At 42.4% G+C, this 14704-nt stretch overlaps 1 protein-coding gene across 4 annotated transcripts; it reads left to right on the top strand.

Annotated features, from left to right (window-relative positions):
• Positions 1-779: 779 nt before the first annotated feature.
• On the top strand, positions 780-13147 carry LOC100383418 (flowering time control protein FPA). 4 transcript variants are annotated; one of them, XR_004851453.1, is made up of 7 exons: positions 797-916; positions 993-1367; positions 7687-8906; positions 9187-10643; positions 11967-12132; positions 12239-12818; positions 12919-13087. XR_004851453.1 is itself a non-coding variant. In XM_008654306.4 (5 exons), the coding sequence occupies exons 1-4, from the start codon at positions 914-916 to the stop codon at positions 10634-10636; spliced, it is 3048 nt and encodes a 1015-aa protein (XP_008652528.1). In that variant the 5' UTR covers positions 780-913; the 3' UTR covers positions 10637-10643; positions 12239-13147. The 4 variants fall into 4 exon arrangements, 1 of the variants encoding a protein (XP_008652528.1); XR_004851452.1 differs by lacking the exon at positions 11967-12132 and having other exon boundaries at positions 12919-13147; XR_556006.3 differs by having other exon boundaries at positions 12239-13147.
• Positions 13148-14704: the final 1557 nt, after the last annotated feature.

Here is a 14704-nt window from a genome sequence, read left to right as displayed (position 1 = left end):
AAGGAACAGAGCTATGCGCCTTAGGGAAAGTGGATGAAAAAGAACGAATAGTTTTTTTTCTATGTAATCGGTGGGAATGGTGGATAATTATTCCCTAACTTCACAAGAATATTGAAAAACAGTGTTGCAAAAATACTCTTTTTGTTGCTTTATAAAAAAAGGTAAAGCTAGTCCCAACTTCACATTTTTTGGTGAAGCTGAGTTGAAGTCTGAAATGTTTGGCTCAAGTTTTGTGAAGTTGAGTCGATTTTCGTGAGTGAAGCAGTCCAAACACCACTTAACTATGATCGTTATTTTTATTTAGGCTGTTTTCGATGGATGGTGCAAAATAGGGGACGCGATATTATTTGACACTATTTGCAGAGTGAAGTTTGAAATAAAAAATACGATAGTGATGTAATATATGATCTGCTGGAGATGGCCTTACACCTGAATTCATAGTAATTTTTTATTTACTCACACCCATATAGAGAGGTACAAACATGATATATTAGGAGAGATTTGATTTTTGCCATTATAAAGAATTGGCTTTGCAAAATTGTTATCATACCACATTTATGAACTCACAAGTCAAAGACTCGGTGGTAATTATAGGCAATTATAAACCAGAAGATTCTTTTAGGACTATTTGGCAACTCTAGTTTTCTAAGTGATTCTCATTTTTTTTCAATTTAAAATAAACTAATTTTCTTTAAAAAATAAAAATCCTTTAAAAAATTAGTTGCCAAATAGCCCTTAATGGACTAAAAAATTCCAAATTTCTCGATACATCAGGGTCCGTGATTGAAATCGACAAAAAAATTAAAGAGAAAAACCATTCTCGGCTTCCTCATCCGTCCCATCGAACCGCAAACCCTAACCTTTCGATTGCCGCCGCCCGCCGCTCGCTGCTGCCCGCCGCTCGCCGCGGCCAATGGTACAGCTCCATCCTTTATCTCTCACGTTCGTGTTAAACTGCAGCTGTCCTGATCAATCTCGACCGGTTTTTGCAGATGGCGAGGGGCCGCCGCGGCCCGGGTGGACGGGGGAGGTTCGGCGGCGGCCCGCTGGGCGACGAGCGGCCAGTCCGTCACGGCGTCCGCGTCGAGGAGAACCCGTACTTCCCATTACCGCGTCGGGCGTCGGGCTGGGGAGTGGCACCGCCGTCGCGGCACCTGTGGGTGGGTGGCCTGGCGCCCAGCGTCACGGCGTCCGACCTGTCGGAGCTGTTCCTCCGGTGCGGCGACGTCGAGGGTGTTGCCCGCGAACCCGGCCGGAACTTCGCGTTCGTGAGCTTCCTGCGGGAGGGGGACGCTGTGGCCGCGGTGCGGGAGCTCCAGGGGGCTCGCCTGGCTGGGGCGCCTGTTAGGATCGAGTTTTCCAAGGGGGTCAGTGTTGAACATCCTCTGTTCATTATATGTTTATTTAATTTGACTCCAAGCAATTATCGGTGCGGTGTTCTTCTCTTATCTTGTGTACAAAACCTAAGCCTTTCAAGAAAGGCTGAGTATCAACAATTAAATTTAGGGTTCACAGCACTGCCCCCGTCTCAAATCGGTTCAAAACAGGTATGCCCGGAAATGTGCAGGAACAGAGAGTAGAAGGCTGTTTCATGAGCCTGGCTAATGAAGAATCTCAATGTTCACCTGCACTGAAATTCTACCAGTGCAGGATTTATTTAGTCAGCACCATTGGTCACAGGTTTCACTGAATCTGAACAATTACACCCACAGTGTCTCTGCATTTGTGACCCTTGTCAGATGTCCTGCAAAGGGCAAATGATAACCATATTGGAGGAACATAGCTAGGATTATTGCATGTATCTTCCCCTTGCCATCACACCCTAAATCATCAATACTAGAAAGTACCTGCTTGAGTGTTGCTGTTGTCTCGTGTCAATAGTTCACCAATAGCTATGAGGCACTGAGTAATTTTTTCTATTTATTTAGGGCAACTCTTGCCGCGCAGTTCTTAGAGCATCTTCACTAGTTCCCAAAAAAACTTCCTAAATTTAATTTAGGGTGTTAGTAACCAAAAATCATGCTTCAACAGTTCCTTAAATGAGATCCCTAAATATACCAACTTCTTAAATATCCTTATTTAGTCCCTAAACTTGGGGTCTTGGGAGTTGTTTCGCACTCTCAATAGCCTGTTTTGCTCATCAATCACACCGTGAAATCACTTGTCTAACATCGAGTTCGCACACGTGTACAAGTGATACATTTTAAATGATCTAAGCTGTAGAAATGATGAATTTACCATCGAGTTAGCATAATTTAAAAATATTTAACAACCTAAGAATTGGGAACCGTTGGAGGCTAAGGTTGTTTTTGTTCCCAATATATATTTAGCAACTTGCTAAATCAGAGTTTAAAGGGCTTTTTTAAGAGAACTAATGGAGATGCTCTAGGTCATATCTGGGGCGTCCTTATATTTAATCAAAGGTCGAATGTGCTCATGGCTTGAAAAATCCTTTGTTCATTTGATGTTGACTTCTATGGATGTTTCATATATAGTGCATCTCGCGATGTTGAATAATTAGGGAATCTATTAATGCATGTGAAAACTACAAGAACACTTTTGGGGTTGTTAGTGTTTGGGGAAGGCCATACCTCCTGCTGCCGCTAAGACGCACTCGAGAATCTTGGCTTGAGAGACTGACTTTGGGGCCCACCGTCTCAGCCAAGGGAGAGGCCTGACTCTGACATTATATAGAAGTATCTAGATAGGATGACTCCTCGGCTGCTAGAAGGCACAGATGGTTTCCGAGCCACCTAGGTGCTATGAGGCCTAGGGCGCCTAGTGCCCTAGGACCTTCTAGAGGTAAAATATCCTAAGTCCCCAAGACACCTTGTGTCGCAAGCCCTCCATGCCTCGGAGTAACCATGCGACCAAGACCTCGAGGCATCCTGTGCCAAGGGGCACTTGTATGAGTCCTTGGGATCCTCTCGGGGCACTTATAAGCCAAAGACCTCAGGACATTTTATGACAAGGGGCACTCGTATGAGTCCTTAGGACTCCTCGTGTCCCTGGGCACTTATAAGACTAAATTTCTAGGGCCCTTATAAAACTAAATTCCTAGGGCCCCTCGTGTCCTAGGTTAATAAGGTAACGGGTGCTCGGGGCAGTCCATCCTCGAGCACTAACAACGCTTAAACGCTTTGGTTCCTTCGCTGGCCTCGAGGTACCTAGAGTCCTTGAACTCGTACTCCAAGGGCGGCCGGGACCTAGGCCCTCTAGGTCTAGGGCTCTTGAAGTTACTAAGAACTTGGCTTAGCTAAGTGTAATCCTATCTCAATTCTCAAAGTCAGAAGGATGTGACTGGGCCCATCGTGGGCAGTACGACCCCGAGGAAGGGGCCCACATCTAAAGGACCTTAGATTGTTTCTTAGCGAAAGCTTAATGGTTAAGTCTCGGGTCCACATTAAATGTGTGATAGACGACATTACATGTCTTACAAGCGTGTTATTGCCATGACTTAGGCAGCAGGGAGCTCGAGATCATTATGATGTATATGCATCGATCCTGTAGTCACGCATGCGCACATGAAGTGTACCATGAAATACAATATGTACAAAAGACTGCTCTGGTTACCAGTTGCATAGTACTAAGTGGCACAAGCCCGATATCCGTAGATAACTTATTATACCTACCCCTGTGACAGGTATGTTGATCACCTAGGGAAGAAATGACCGCGGACGGGGAGAAAATAAGGCTCCCTAGTACCACACTAAATGTGATAGTTGGCCTTACGGTCGCGCCTTCATCTCGAGTCTCGACATACTCTCATGGGGGCAAGTATACTCACTGCACTGTGCAGACATGTTGTCGCATTTAAGACCATACTTGATCAGGCAAAACATGCTCGATGCCAAGGAATGGTGAAATCACAATAGCCATGACTAGATAGTACGATTGTACTTTCATGCATTAAAAGTACGAGGAACCATACTAAAACTCCTATTACGACATACTAGCACCAGTAAGACACTCGTCTTCACTCTGAGCAGGGCCTCGAGGGGTCACCTCAATAGGATTATCACTGGTGCACGCCTGTCGTGTACTGCATGACTAGGGGTATAGGGTCTATAGCTATACAGATACAAGGCCACGATGGGATGGGGTAGATGGCCCGATGACAAGTAGGGCCCGCAATAACATACACGTAAGCTTTACAACTCCCTTGAGCTACAAAAAGGAGGGGAAGAGCAACATTTAAGAGAATTAACTCCAGTGCATTCACTTTAGGTTCAACATCCCAACTCCAACAAGAAACACACAGCATAGTGCAAGCAACATATTTAGAAACAAGTAGAGTGAGCTTGGCTCAAGTTATCCCTGACTGTGCAACTTCTCCCACTTGAAGCAAAAACATCCACTAAAGAGGATGTAAGGTATTACGCGGAGCGGCCTGAACCTTTATAAAATATCTGTGTTAAGGCTCCGATGCCATGACTTTATAGACATACTCTACGATGCTAGGACTTACACCCTGCTCCCCTTGCTATTTTTCTCTGGTACGCTTGATACCCTAGTGTCGTACCGATGACAAGGGACGAAAGTGATGAAATATGTTATCGCTTATGAAGCATCAAAGAGAGCCTGCTGCAAATCCAGTGCATCAATATCATTGATATGGCACACTAAATTTCCTCAGCACTAAATACCCTTTTTCAACTCTTTGCCCTATGGAGCTTCCTTGCACCTTTATATTTATGATGTGAAAGATGCCAGAAATATAATGCGCGGCTTGAAATTAAGTTCCATGGAACCAATATGTAGCTTGATTTACTAGACTAAATATAGATATGAATATTAAAACTTTAAGGTACATTGCAGGGACCTCTGTTACACTTAATCCATGCAGGCCTGGTCAATCTAATTAAATGCAGCAGTGCAGCACACTGTTGCTTTATATGAACCTCCTATTAGTTGTATCTGTGTGACGTCGTGTTTGCTTTGTGGACAAATGGGCAACTACCTGTAAGTTTAATGTTTTCAAAGTAAATGTCCAAAAGGACAAAGCATCACATTCATATGTAGACACATATATTTTTTACCTCTAAAGCCTTTTATGCAATGTCATTCTTTTTTGCTACTGCTAATTGCACCAGCTGTACTTCTAATTGTCTTGGATTCAAGTGTACTAAAGTATGGGTGAACAATAGGAACAACAGAAATCTCTTGACTCCTGAGGAAAGATAGTTGATCTAAGCACATCTGTCAGATGTCTACATCATTGACTATTCATGGATCCAGTTGTGTTCTACTACCTCTGTCCCAAAAAGAATGCCATTCTAGATCTAATCAAAGTCAAACTATTTTTAGTTTGACTAATTTTATAGAAAATAGTGTCGACATTTATGATTCCAAATAGGTGCACTATGAAATTATATTCCATGATGAATCTAATAATGCATAGTTTATATCATAATTATTATTATCGTTTTTTTGTATAAACTTAGAGGGTGTTTGGTTTGAGAAATCACTTCATCCAAGATGAGGTGGTACATCATGAGTCCATTCCTCAAATTTGGCGGTATAACCCCATTCCTCATGTTAGTACTAACTAGCTAACTATGAGGAATGAGGTGGTGATGAATGAACTCATTCAATTCTACAAACCAAACAAAAAAATGAGGAATGAGAAAATAATGGACTAATTTATTCCTTAAACCAAACACCCTATTAGTCAAACTGAAGATGGTTTAACTTAGTCTTGCAGCTAGAATTGCATTAATTTTCAGGATGGAAGGAGTAAAAATTAGCTTGATAAGCATTAAAAGTTGCCCTTATGCCTCTCCGGTTGAGTGTAATTCGCTGCCATGCCCTTTTCTCAGTCCTTTTAATAACAAAAAATGGGCGCCTGATTGAATTTCCATGCATAATATCGTGATGAATAGAAATATTGTCATATCCATCTGGTACTGACGCCTTGATTGATTGCTAATGGACTGATTTTATTGAGCTCACCTACTTTATGATGTGCTCACTTGTCATGCTCTGACAATTGAACCTTGTGCAAATGCATACATGAATGCCTTCAAAAAAGAACCTACATGAATTCTTGTTAAAAATACACTAGCTATTTTGACCTGTTAATTCAAAGGAATCATCAAGAACAATAGAGGAATGCTTGTGATGACTTGTGCCATTTTTGGTACTTCAAATTAATGAGCACAACTAAGAAACATCAAAACACAATTAATTAGACAAGTATGGTAGGTACAGTAATTTCTGATAAGCGGAGCACCTTTCGCCAAACTTTACGAATAGACAGCCAGAGTTGGCACAGTAGGAAACCTGACAGTAAAGAAGCAACTGAATATCCATCTGTTTTCTCTACACAGCACATGGCAATATATTGTACAAGTACAATGATAAAACTGATTGGGCGGTAGGAAATTTTTCAAAACTACTGATAAAGTTGTATGACTACATATAGCTTGAAGCAATCACAAAGAGTAAATGATAGTTGATTCATATTGAGCCAAGTACAACTCATACGTTTCTTTGGCGATACCATATTTGAAACCAACATAGGTTAACAATTAACCATACTTGGATGTGAAATCGAGAACTATAACCGGTTGCCATGGTTTGCAGCCATAGAATCTCAATTGTATCTGGTTTCCTACGTAAACTATTCATTACTTGGCCAGACAAATCCCTTCTATATCAGCATCCGCATACGATACATGTTCAGAACTACAGATACAGACATGAAAGTTTCCAGTAGCATTGGCATATGCAGGCTTAGCTGTTTATAACAAGACAAGGCGCTATAACTCTTGTTCGAAATATGGTATGTGAAAAAATGACAGTGACTAGCATTTGGGTTACATCATTGAAAAAATGGAACCGTTGGAAACTTAAACTTTGTTGCAAACAATGTTTGCAAACGTTGTGACTTGTGAGGACCAGATGTTGTGATGGTAGCCGCAATATTCAAGATTTTCAGCATCCAGTTCGCAATATTTGTGAACTTTGGAACAAAATCTCTGAGTTCGCAACACTTAGCCCATTTTTGCTGGATATGTCTCTGCTTCTTTGGCTTGGTGTAGAATACCGTGAAACTGGAAATTTGGCTATTTCTCTCAGTGTTCAATGGGTGTCTAGTCAAGCTCATAATTTTGTTGGACTACTGTCTTCAAAACCTTAAATGACGAGACAACTGAGTTTCCATTATATGTGGTTCACCAAGTTTGATGTAGCTCATTCTATACTGAACATCGGAACCTTGAATTGGTTGCCTATACTGTTACAAAGATTAGATGCAGCATATTCCTTCATTCTTTTGCTACTGTTCTCCTCCTAATATAGGAAACAATTACATAGTGTAGAACAGAATACTTGTGGTCATTGGGTTATTGGAGTGAGGCTTTCTTCCCCTGAACATGTTTTTTTAGGTTATAGCAGCTTGAGGAATTTATGTTCTCTATGATAACCTCATTACCTAGAGTACTTTGGAGTTTAAGAATAAGAATACTGTTGTAGCCAGTGGGTTATCTCCACTGCCATGGAGGTGTACCTTATCACTAGTTTCCCTCTTTTAAATTCATCTTTCTATGATTAGGACCAAACAACGTTCAATTTTATCTGTCTATTATGCTTTAATATTGTATGTCCAGATCTCCCATTACCGTACTTTTACACTGTTGCACATATCAAGTGGTACCAGGTTACCTGATCTATTTGAATTTTCAGGATAAGGCTTCAGGTAGCTCAATGGATGACAGATATATGCAACGTGCTGATGAGCGGCATTCTATTGAACGTGGGAGAAAACGGCAACCGAGTCCTGAAAACACAATAGATAAGCATAAAAGAAATAGGTCGACAGATCCTAGCGATGTGTTATGGATAGGCTTTCCTCCTGGTTTAAAGGTAGATGAGACTCTTCTGTGGGAAGCCTTTTCTCCTTTTGGGAAGGTTCTCAGGGTAACAACATTCCCAGGCCGAACATATGCATTTGTCCAGTACACTAGTATTGCAGCAGCCTGCAGAGCAAAAGAAGCACTTCAGGGAAAACTTTTCAATAATCCACGAGTAAGCATATGCTTTTCTCGAAATGAAGGTGCTGTGCCAGAACTTGGGAAACAATCATTTGTTGCCCAATATCATCCCCAACCTAGTGCCCGACCTGTCGTCGGAGACCAAGATTATGAAGACTTTCCTAGGGCTAGGCCTTTTGATAGTCCTCCAAGAAATTTTCGCATGTCACCACCACATTTTGTTCCTAATAGTTTGCCAAGAGATGCTGATGATGTGGGCTTCAGCAAGGGTAATTATTTTGAACAGGAAACTGGAATAGAGCTTGGCCGTGTGTCTAATATTGAGCCTTTTAGAACGCGGGAGCTGGGTCAAGAAAGAAGGCTTCCTGAGGAGCATGAGCCCCATAGACAAAGCCCTACTGCTAGGAGTGATGCACCATGGAAGCCATGGAACAACATTCCTTTTGACAGACCTTGGAGACCCTTACCATTCGAAGATTCTTGGGACGTTGAAGACAAGTCATATCTTATTTCAAAGAAGCTGAAGGGTGCTCAAGTGCATGATACTGAACTTCCTGAATATCTTTTCTCCGGATTTGATCGAGGAAAAGTTTACCCTGAGTACCAAAGGAGGCCCCATCATGATCTTTCAGAAGATGGTTTACAGTCTAGAACCTCTTCGTCTACGGATTTGCATGGTAGACATCATGTGCATCCTTTAAAGAATATAACTCCACTTACAAATAAACATGAACCATGGCGTGCTCAAGAGAGTTTTGATAGGCGTTTAGGGAAAATGGATAGATCTACTCCTGACTATAATGAACCTGCTCTTAAGGATGAATGGAAATGGAATGGTACAATAGCAAAGGGAGGCACACCGATCTGCCGAGCTCGATGCTTCCCTGTTGGAAAGGTCCTTAACTTCATGCTGTAAGTTTCCATTCTTGTATTCCTATATTTCAGTGTTCTGTCTAAGCTACAGTTTACGACGCAGCATCTACAGCAGGGAAGCTTAGCATGCACTTAAGATTCCATTCACATGTGACTCTTAGTTTTGTAGTTGAGCCATTATATCTGTACTTCATCACTGCATGCTTTGGTATGTTGCCTGTAGTGCGATCCCTTGGATAGTTGAATATCTGATCTATTTGAGCATCTTTAGTTCAAATATCGAGTGTTGATATTCTTTTTGTTAATTTTGTACTTTCAGGCCTGAGTTTCTGGATTGCACTGCTAGGACAAGTCTAGATATGCTTTCTAAGCACTACTATCAAGCTACTGGCAGCTGGGTCGTATTTTTTGTCCCAGAAAATGATGCGGACATGACAGCTTATAATGATTTCATGAGTTATCTAGGTGATAAGCAGCGTGCAGCAGTCTGTAAGCTTGGAGAGAGCAGCACCTTGTTTCTTGTTCCACCTTCAGATTTCTCAGAGCAAGTACTGAGAGTGCCTGGAAATGTCAGCATATCTGGAGTCATTCTGAGGTTTCAGCAGTCAAATCCAGATTACAGCTCACCAAATCGCAAACCATTGGATAGAGCTCACCCATCTTCTGCAAGTAATTTTAACACTGATGTAAGAAATTGTGAAGATCTGCATGCACTGAGAAGGCTCAATCCTTCAGATATCAGCACATTCCCTCAGGGTCCAGATTATGTCTGCTCATCAGGTGGAAGCTATACCCCAGCAAATGCAGATTTTATTCCGCCCTATAAGCCAGAGAGTGCTCCTCCATATGTCGTCCCTCAATCACCGCAAGAAAGGCCGCCAGCGGAGCTCCCTATGGGTATTGCACAAGGCCAACACCAGCAACTCCCAAACAGGCTGCCCTCAGGATGGTCCAATAACCTGGATAATCCAAATCCAAATCCAGGTTCTGGTAACTTCAGTTTGGCACAGGGTGCAATCTCTAACAGGACACAGGATCCGTACACATTTGCTCCTGGAGTAGTATCAACTGGGACAGCTTCAGGGTATGCATCAGGTGAAGCATCCAACAGCATGTCCTGGGCTTCCATGCAATACAACTCACAGCAGGTAGCTAGATCTGATCAACCTACTATTCCAGTATCACTGCCACCTGATCAACTTGCACAGCTAGCTGCCCTTCTTGCACGACAAAACCAACCTAGAAAAGTTGGTTTGCCTGTGGACAGCTCAAACAATCTGTCTGGATTCATACAGAGTCCCAATCCTCATGGACATGCTACAATGATGCCAGGCAACTCTGGCTCCATCCCTATCCAGAACTCACTGCCACCTGTTCCATCTATGCAACAATTACATGCCAATGTGCCAGTGTCACCAATAGGCTCGCTACCTGCAAATCCATTCAATGTGCCGACCAGTGCTCCTGTACTTTGTAACAGCACTTCGCCTATGCTGCCCAGTCATGCTTTGGTCAACCCAGCTCATTCTTCCATGCCAATGAGACCGTTCATTCCTCCACTTCCTGAAGGTCCTCCACCCTTTCAGCAGCAAACATCAAGTGCTGTCACAGTGCAGCCTTTAGGTCCTTCTAGCCAGCAGTCTAGCCAACAACTACTGGCTCAGGACCTTGATGGAGATCCTCAAAAGCGCCTTCAAGCAACACTGCAACTGGCAGCAACCCTGCTTAAGCAGATACAAAATCAATCAAATCCTGGTGGCCAGAAATAAATATAAGGTAATTGTTTCTTAGAAATCTATTTCAAATTTTTTATTTCATTTGCTTGTAGAATATGTATTGATTTCCCATTTGTGAATGGGCCTGTAATGTAGTGGTTGCAGAGCCTTATTAGCACCCATGAACTGAACTTGATTCCTAGTGGGAGTGTATTTCTGGTTTTCTTTAACACCCATGCCCCCTGGTGTTCCAGTGATGCAGTGGCAGAGATATGTGTGGCTGCTTCTGGACATATGTTCCAGGGTGTTTTCTCGGTCCTACAGTGAGAAAGACTCTTCTTCGCTTAGTACCCAGGGATGGTCTTTCCCCTAAGGACCGAGTTTTTATTTCTTATTTGCTTATGCTAGCATATTACAGCAGTGTATTTGCTGCAGGATCTGTGCATTCTTTAGCCAAAACTCTTGAAGTTTGCTCTGCCTGGTAGAAAATGTATTTGCTCTATCTGGTAGATGTATTTTTTTGGGATTCTGTTATTTATCATAGAGATGCAAGAGGGCCTCTAGCTAAGTTGGTTGTGGTTTGAGTAGCACTTCTCAGGTCCTGAGTTCGACTTCCCGTGGGAGCGAATTTAGGCTGGGGTTAAAAAAATTATCCTCGTCCGTCCCACGACAAAGCACATGTCTAAGGCCTTATCCTCGTTGTGGTCATTCTCATATGGGCTATAGTACCACTGTGTATGGGTGGGATAGGGATTGGGGGGTTTTCTTGACTTGTGTGGGAAGGTCTTCTTAATTCAATGCTCGCTTGGGGACCGTCTTATCTCCCGCAGGTCGATTTTTTTAATTTATTACAGAGATGAAGGGAAACTTCAAATTTTTTGATGTGTTGTGATCTGATCTGATCTGATCTGATCCAAAAGATATAAGAGTTGCATTATTTTTGTAGCTTTTAGGACACTGCATATAGTCCGTGCTAATGCTACGATCCTGGGGAGGAGAAGAGAGAGGAGGGGGCGGTGGCGGTGGCGGCGGCGTGAGGGGAGGGGACGGATGAGGGATGGTCCAGATAATATTGTTTAATTGATTTGAGTAAGGGAGAGGGGGTTATGCAGAGATCTAAAATGTTGGTTTTGATGGTGTGTTAAAGTCTGGGTGCAATGTGTTTGGTGGATTTTGTAGAGGCTATGAGTGTGGGTGTGATTTGGTTGGGTGTGTTTTGCAAAATTTAAACTGGTGGATGGATTATATAGTGGTATAGATGAGCAGTGACACCTCTTCCTATCAGTTATCAGTGAATCACATATCACCTGATTTCAAAGCAAATGGTAGCACACTGTATATCCATTGAAAATAGATGTAACTTTCATCCTATGTCCACATCTAGGTTTTCTGAGTGGATAGCTGATTGGACCAGCTGTGTGGCAGCCGAAGCCCAGCTGCATATCCCTAGCTGAAGTCCACACTCAACAGTAACATGTTTGTGGAGTTGCTTTGGAAGTTGTATAGAATGTTTTCTTATGCCTTTTAGCATTTGGTCTGTATACCTAATTGTAAGCTAACGAACTCACGATTCTTTCCATTTATTAGAAACAGGGAAACCAATTGCACTTTTCAGCAATTCACACTCATCATGGTTTGAATCACATCTTATGGCAGGTATTGGTAAATGTCTAGCTGCAAGGATCATCATATGGTGCCATCCTGAGGAGCTTTAAACTTACTGTTGTGGTTTTATACCATCACCTCCTGTGATTTGAATGTTTATGATGAGTTCTAAGACGCTTTGGCTTTCTTATGTACATGGTTTTTTGCTATGCATCCAGATATACATTGGCTAGAAAACGTTGAAAGGTCTTTTAAGTTGGAATGGAGGGAGTTAGCTGTTGCCTGCATTTGTTTGTTTGCCTGGCTTGTTCCAAGAGGGTATGATGGTATGGATAACTTATGATGGCTGGCGTTTATTGGTACGTGCAAGGCTAGAGAGGCTTATGAGCGCCCCCCCTGACGTGCCATCTGTGTACCAGACGGTAAATAAGGCGTCTTACTCAGATGTTTGCTTGGACTCGTCCGACAGTTGTACAATTTGTTACATGCATTGGGGGCGAAGCTGTTGACATTGTTTTAGCATTGCTAGCAAGGGGTTAAAGAGCGTGACTCGTGATGCGTAATCTTTGGTCATTCGAAACTGGCTGCCGCCCGCCATGGAGCATCTTTTAGACTGTCCTGGGATGCTGAGGTGCTTCAAGATTCAGAACAGCTCCTCTTTTTTTTTTCTTCTCTCTTTCAGTTTTTAATCCTCGCTGATCTTTCAGCCTTTCTCCTTTGTGTGGGTGTAGTGCATGATTGCGGCACTTGTTTCAGTGCATCAGCTTTATGCTGCTCTCTGCCATGGATGACCGGCCTGTCTGCTAAAGAGCATGCCTGTGCCATGCCAAGGCGGCTGTTGTTACTCCCTAGTCACTGCTTGCTAAATGCTACTCCTACTACTAGAAAGTTGGCATTGCATGGAGATCTGGGTATGTATCATGATGGCACTGCACTGCGTTTTAAAATGCAGCAGATTTATTCCCCTGGTCTACCTCGCAGTCGTGGATGAAGAATGATGGCCTTTTTCCTGTGCTACGTATTACCTGGTGCTTATTTAGTTCCTTGTTTAATACGGACCAAGATTTGCATCTCTCTTTCTCTCTCCTCCCTCTGGAAAAGGGAGATTAAGTGTTGGCTTTGTTGGGTGAAGGCGAGGCAGTGATGTACGGATGATTCAGATGGTATGCCCTCATGGTCGCCTCCTGCTCTATTCTTCGTGTTCTGCGTTGTGACGGAGGGAGCTTTATTTCAAGTGCTGTGTTATGTGAGCTTTATTTCAATTTGGATGTGTCGTGGTAACCGAGTGTTTGGACGTGTTCTGAGAATCTGAGATGTTGCAGCAAAATCAATCAACTGCTGTTGAGGCACGGCGCCTTGTCGTGGGTCCTTCCGGCCATAAATCTAACCAAGAATATTATTAAAGTCATTAGAATCAGATTCATTATATTATATGATATTTTTTAATTAACAGTAATTAATAAATTTTATCGGGTTGACCGACCCTAATAAACCCTCTAAATTCGCCCTTGGGCTCCACGAAAAGCCTTGCCAAACTAAGATTTGTCTGATGGCGTGACGTTTGATTTGCAACCGCTTAAATTCAAATATGCACCCCTCCCCCAAAAAAAAAAAGAAGAATTGTCAGTTGCGTCGACCCATGCACCAAAACCTCCAAGAGGGCAAGACCGTGTACTCCATTAGGGCTTGTTCGTTTTGGTGATAATCCACATGTATTGTGTGGGATTGAGCCGGTTTAAATCCATAACAAGTCAAAATCCATCTCAATTCCACCTAATACACTCCAATACACATGTAATATCAATAACCGAACAACGCCTTAGGTGTTGTTAACCGTGATACCTCTACGAAGCCATCGACTTTTGCTGGTTTTGCCTGCTGACTGCTGTAGCCAGCGATTTCTCACACCATCTCCTCTTAAGATAAGCATATCCCAGCTCAAGCAACCACGCAGCATTAACAATGGCCTCGGATCCTCCATGCAAAGTGACAGCAGTAAGTGGCTTTTGCGTTTTTATTGCGTCGTGACTAACCAGTCAGCGGGCAAAAGCGATGCATGGTCTCGTGCTTTCTTCACAGTTTAATGCATGGCACCATGCTTGGTTGCTTTGCTTGCTTCCACGCATGAAGGCCCGAAGCATTTGCCTCGTAAAAGTGTCGTCTAGGGAGTTGTCTCTAAAATCGATGCCTTTTTTTTTCCCTTCGCTAGGCAAATGTACATGATCTCTATTTGATTTTGGAGGGCTTGTGCTTCACAATGCTAACGAGTGAACATTGTGTATGATTAACATGTGTGTACTTCTGTATATAGGCTGACTCACAAAAAATTGCATTACTATGATTTTGTGGTTTATAAGACTGACTAAAAAATGTATTTTTTAATGAAAATACTTGTATATATTCAACACGAAAGTTCCCATATGTTTAATTCAATAAGTTTAATCTTTCAAAATGTTTTGGCATTTTAAGTATTATTGATTACCTTACCTTTCATAATTTTTCGGTTGTATTAACAAG

This window comes from Zea mays, chromosome 7, assembly GCF_902167145.1.
Source record: "Zea mays cultivar B73 chromosome 7, Zm-B73-REFERENCE-NAM-5.0, whole genome shotgun sequence".
NCBI classification, from domain to species: domain Eukaryota; kingdom Viridiplantae; phylum Streptophyta; class Magnoliopsida; order Poales; family Poaceae; genus Zea; species Zea mays.
Note: the sequence above shows the minus strand (reverse complement) of the source record. Positions and strands in the feature narration are given on the sequence as shown.

Excerpts from the sequence above, each read along its gene's own strand:
- LOC100383418 (XM_008654306.4), top strand. Across the intron at positions 1,368-7,686 it reads GGATCGAGTTTTCCAAGGGG|GATAAGGCTTCAGGTAGCTC; the intron begins GTCAGTGTTGAA and ends TTGAATTTTCAG. Across the intron at positions 8,907-9,186 it reads AAGGTCCTTAACTTCATGCT|GCCTGAGTTTCTGGATTGCA; the intron begins GTAAGTTTCCAT and ends TTGTACTTTCAG.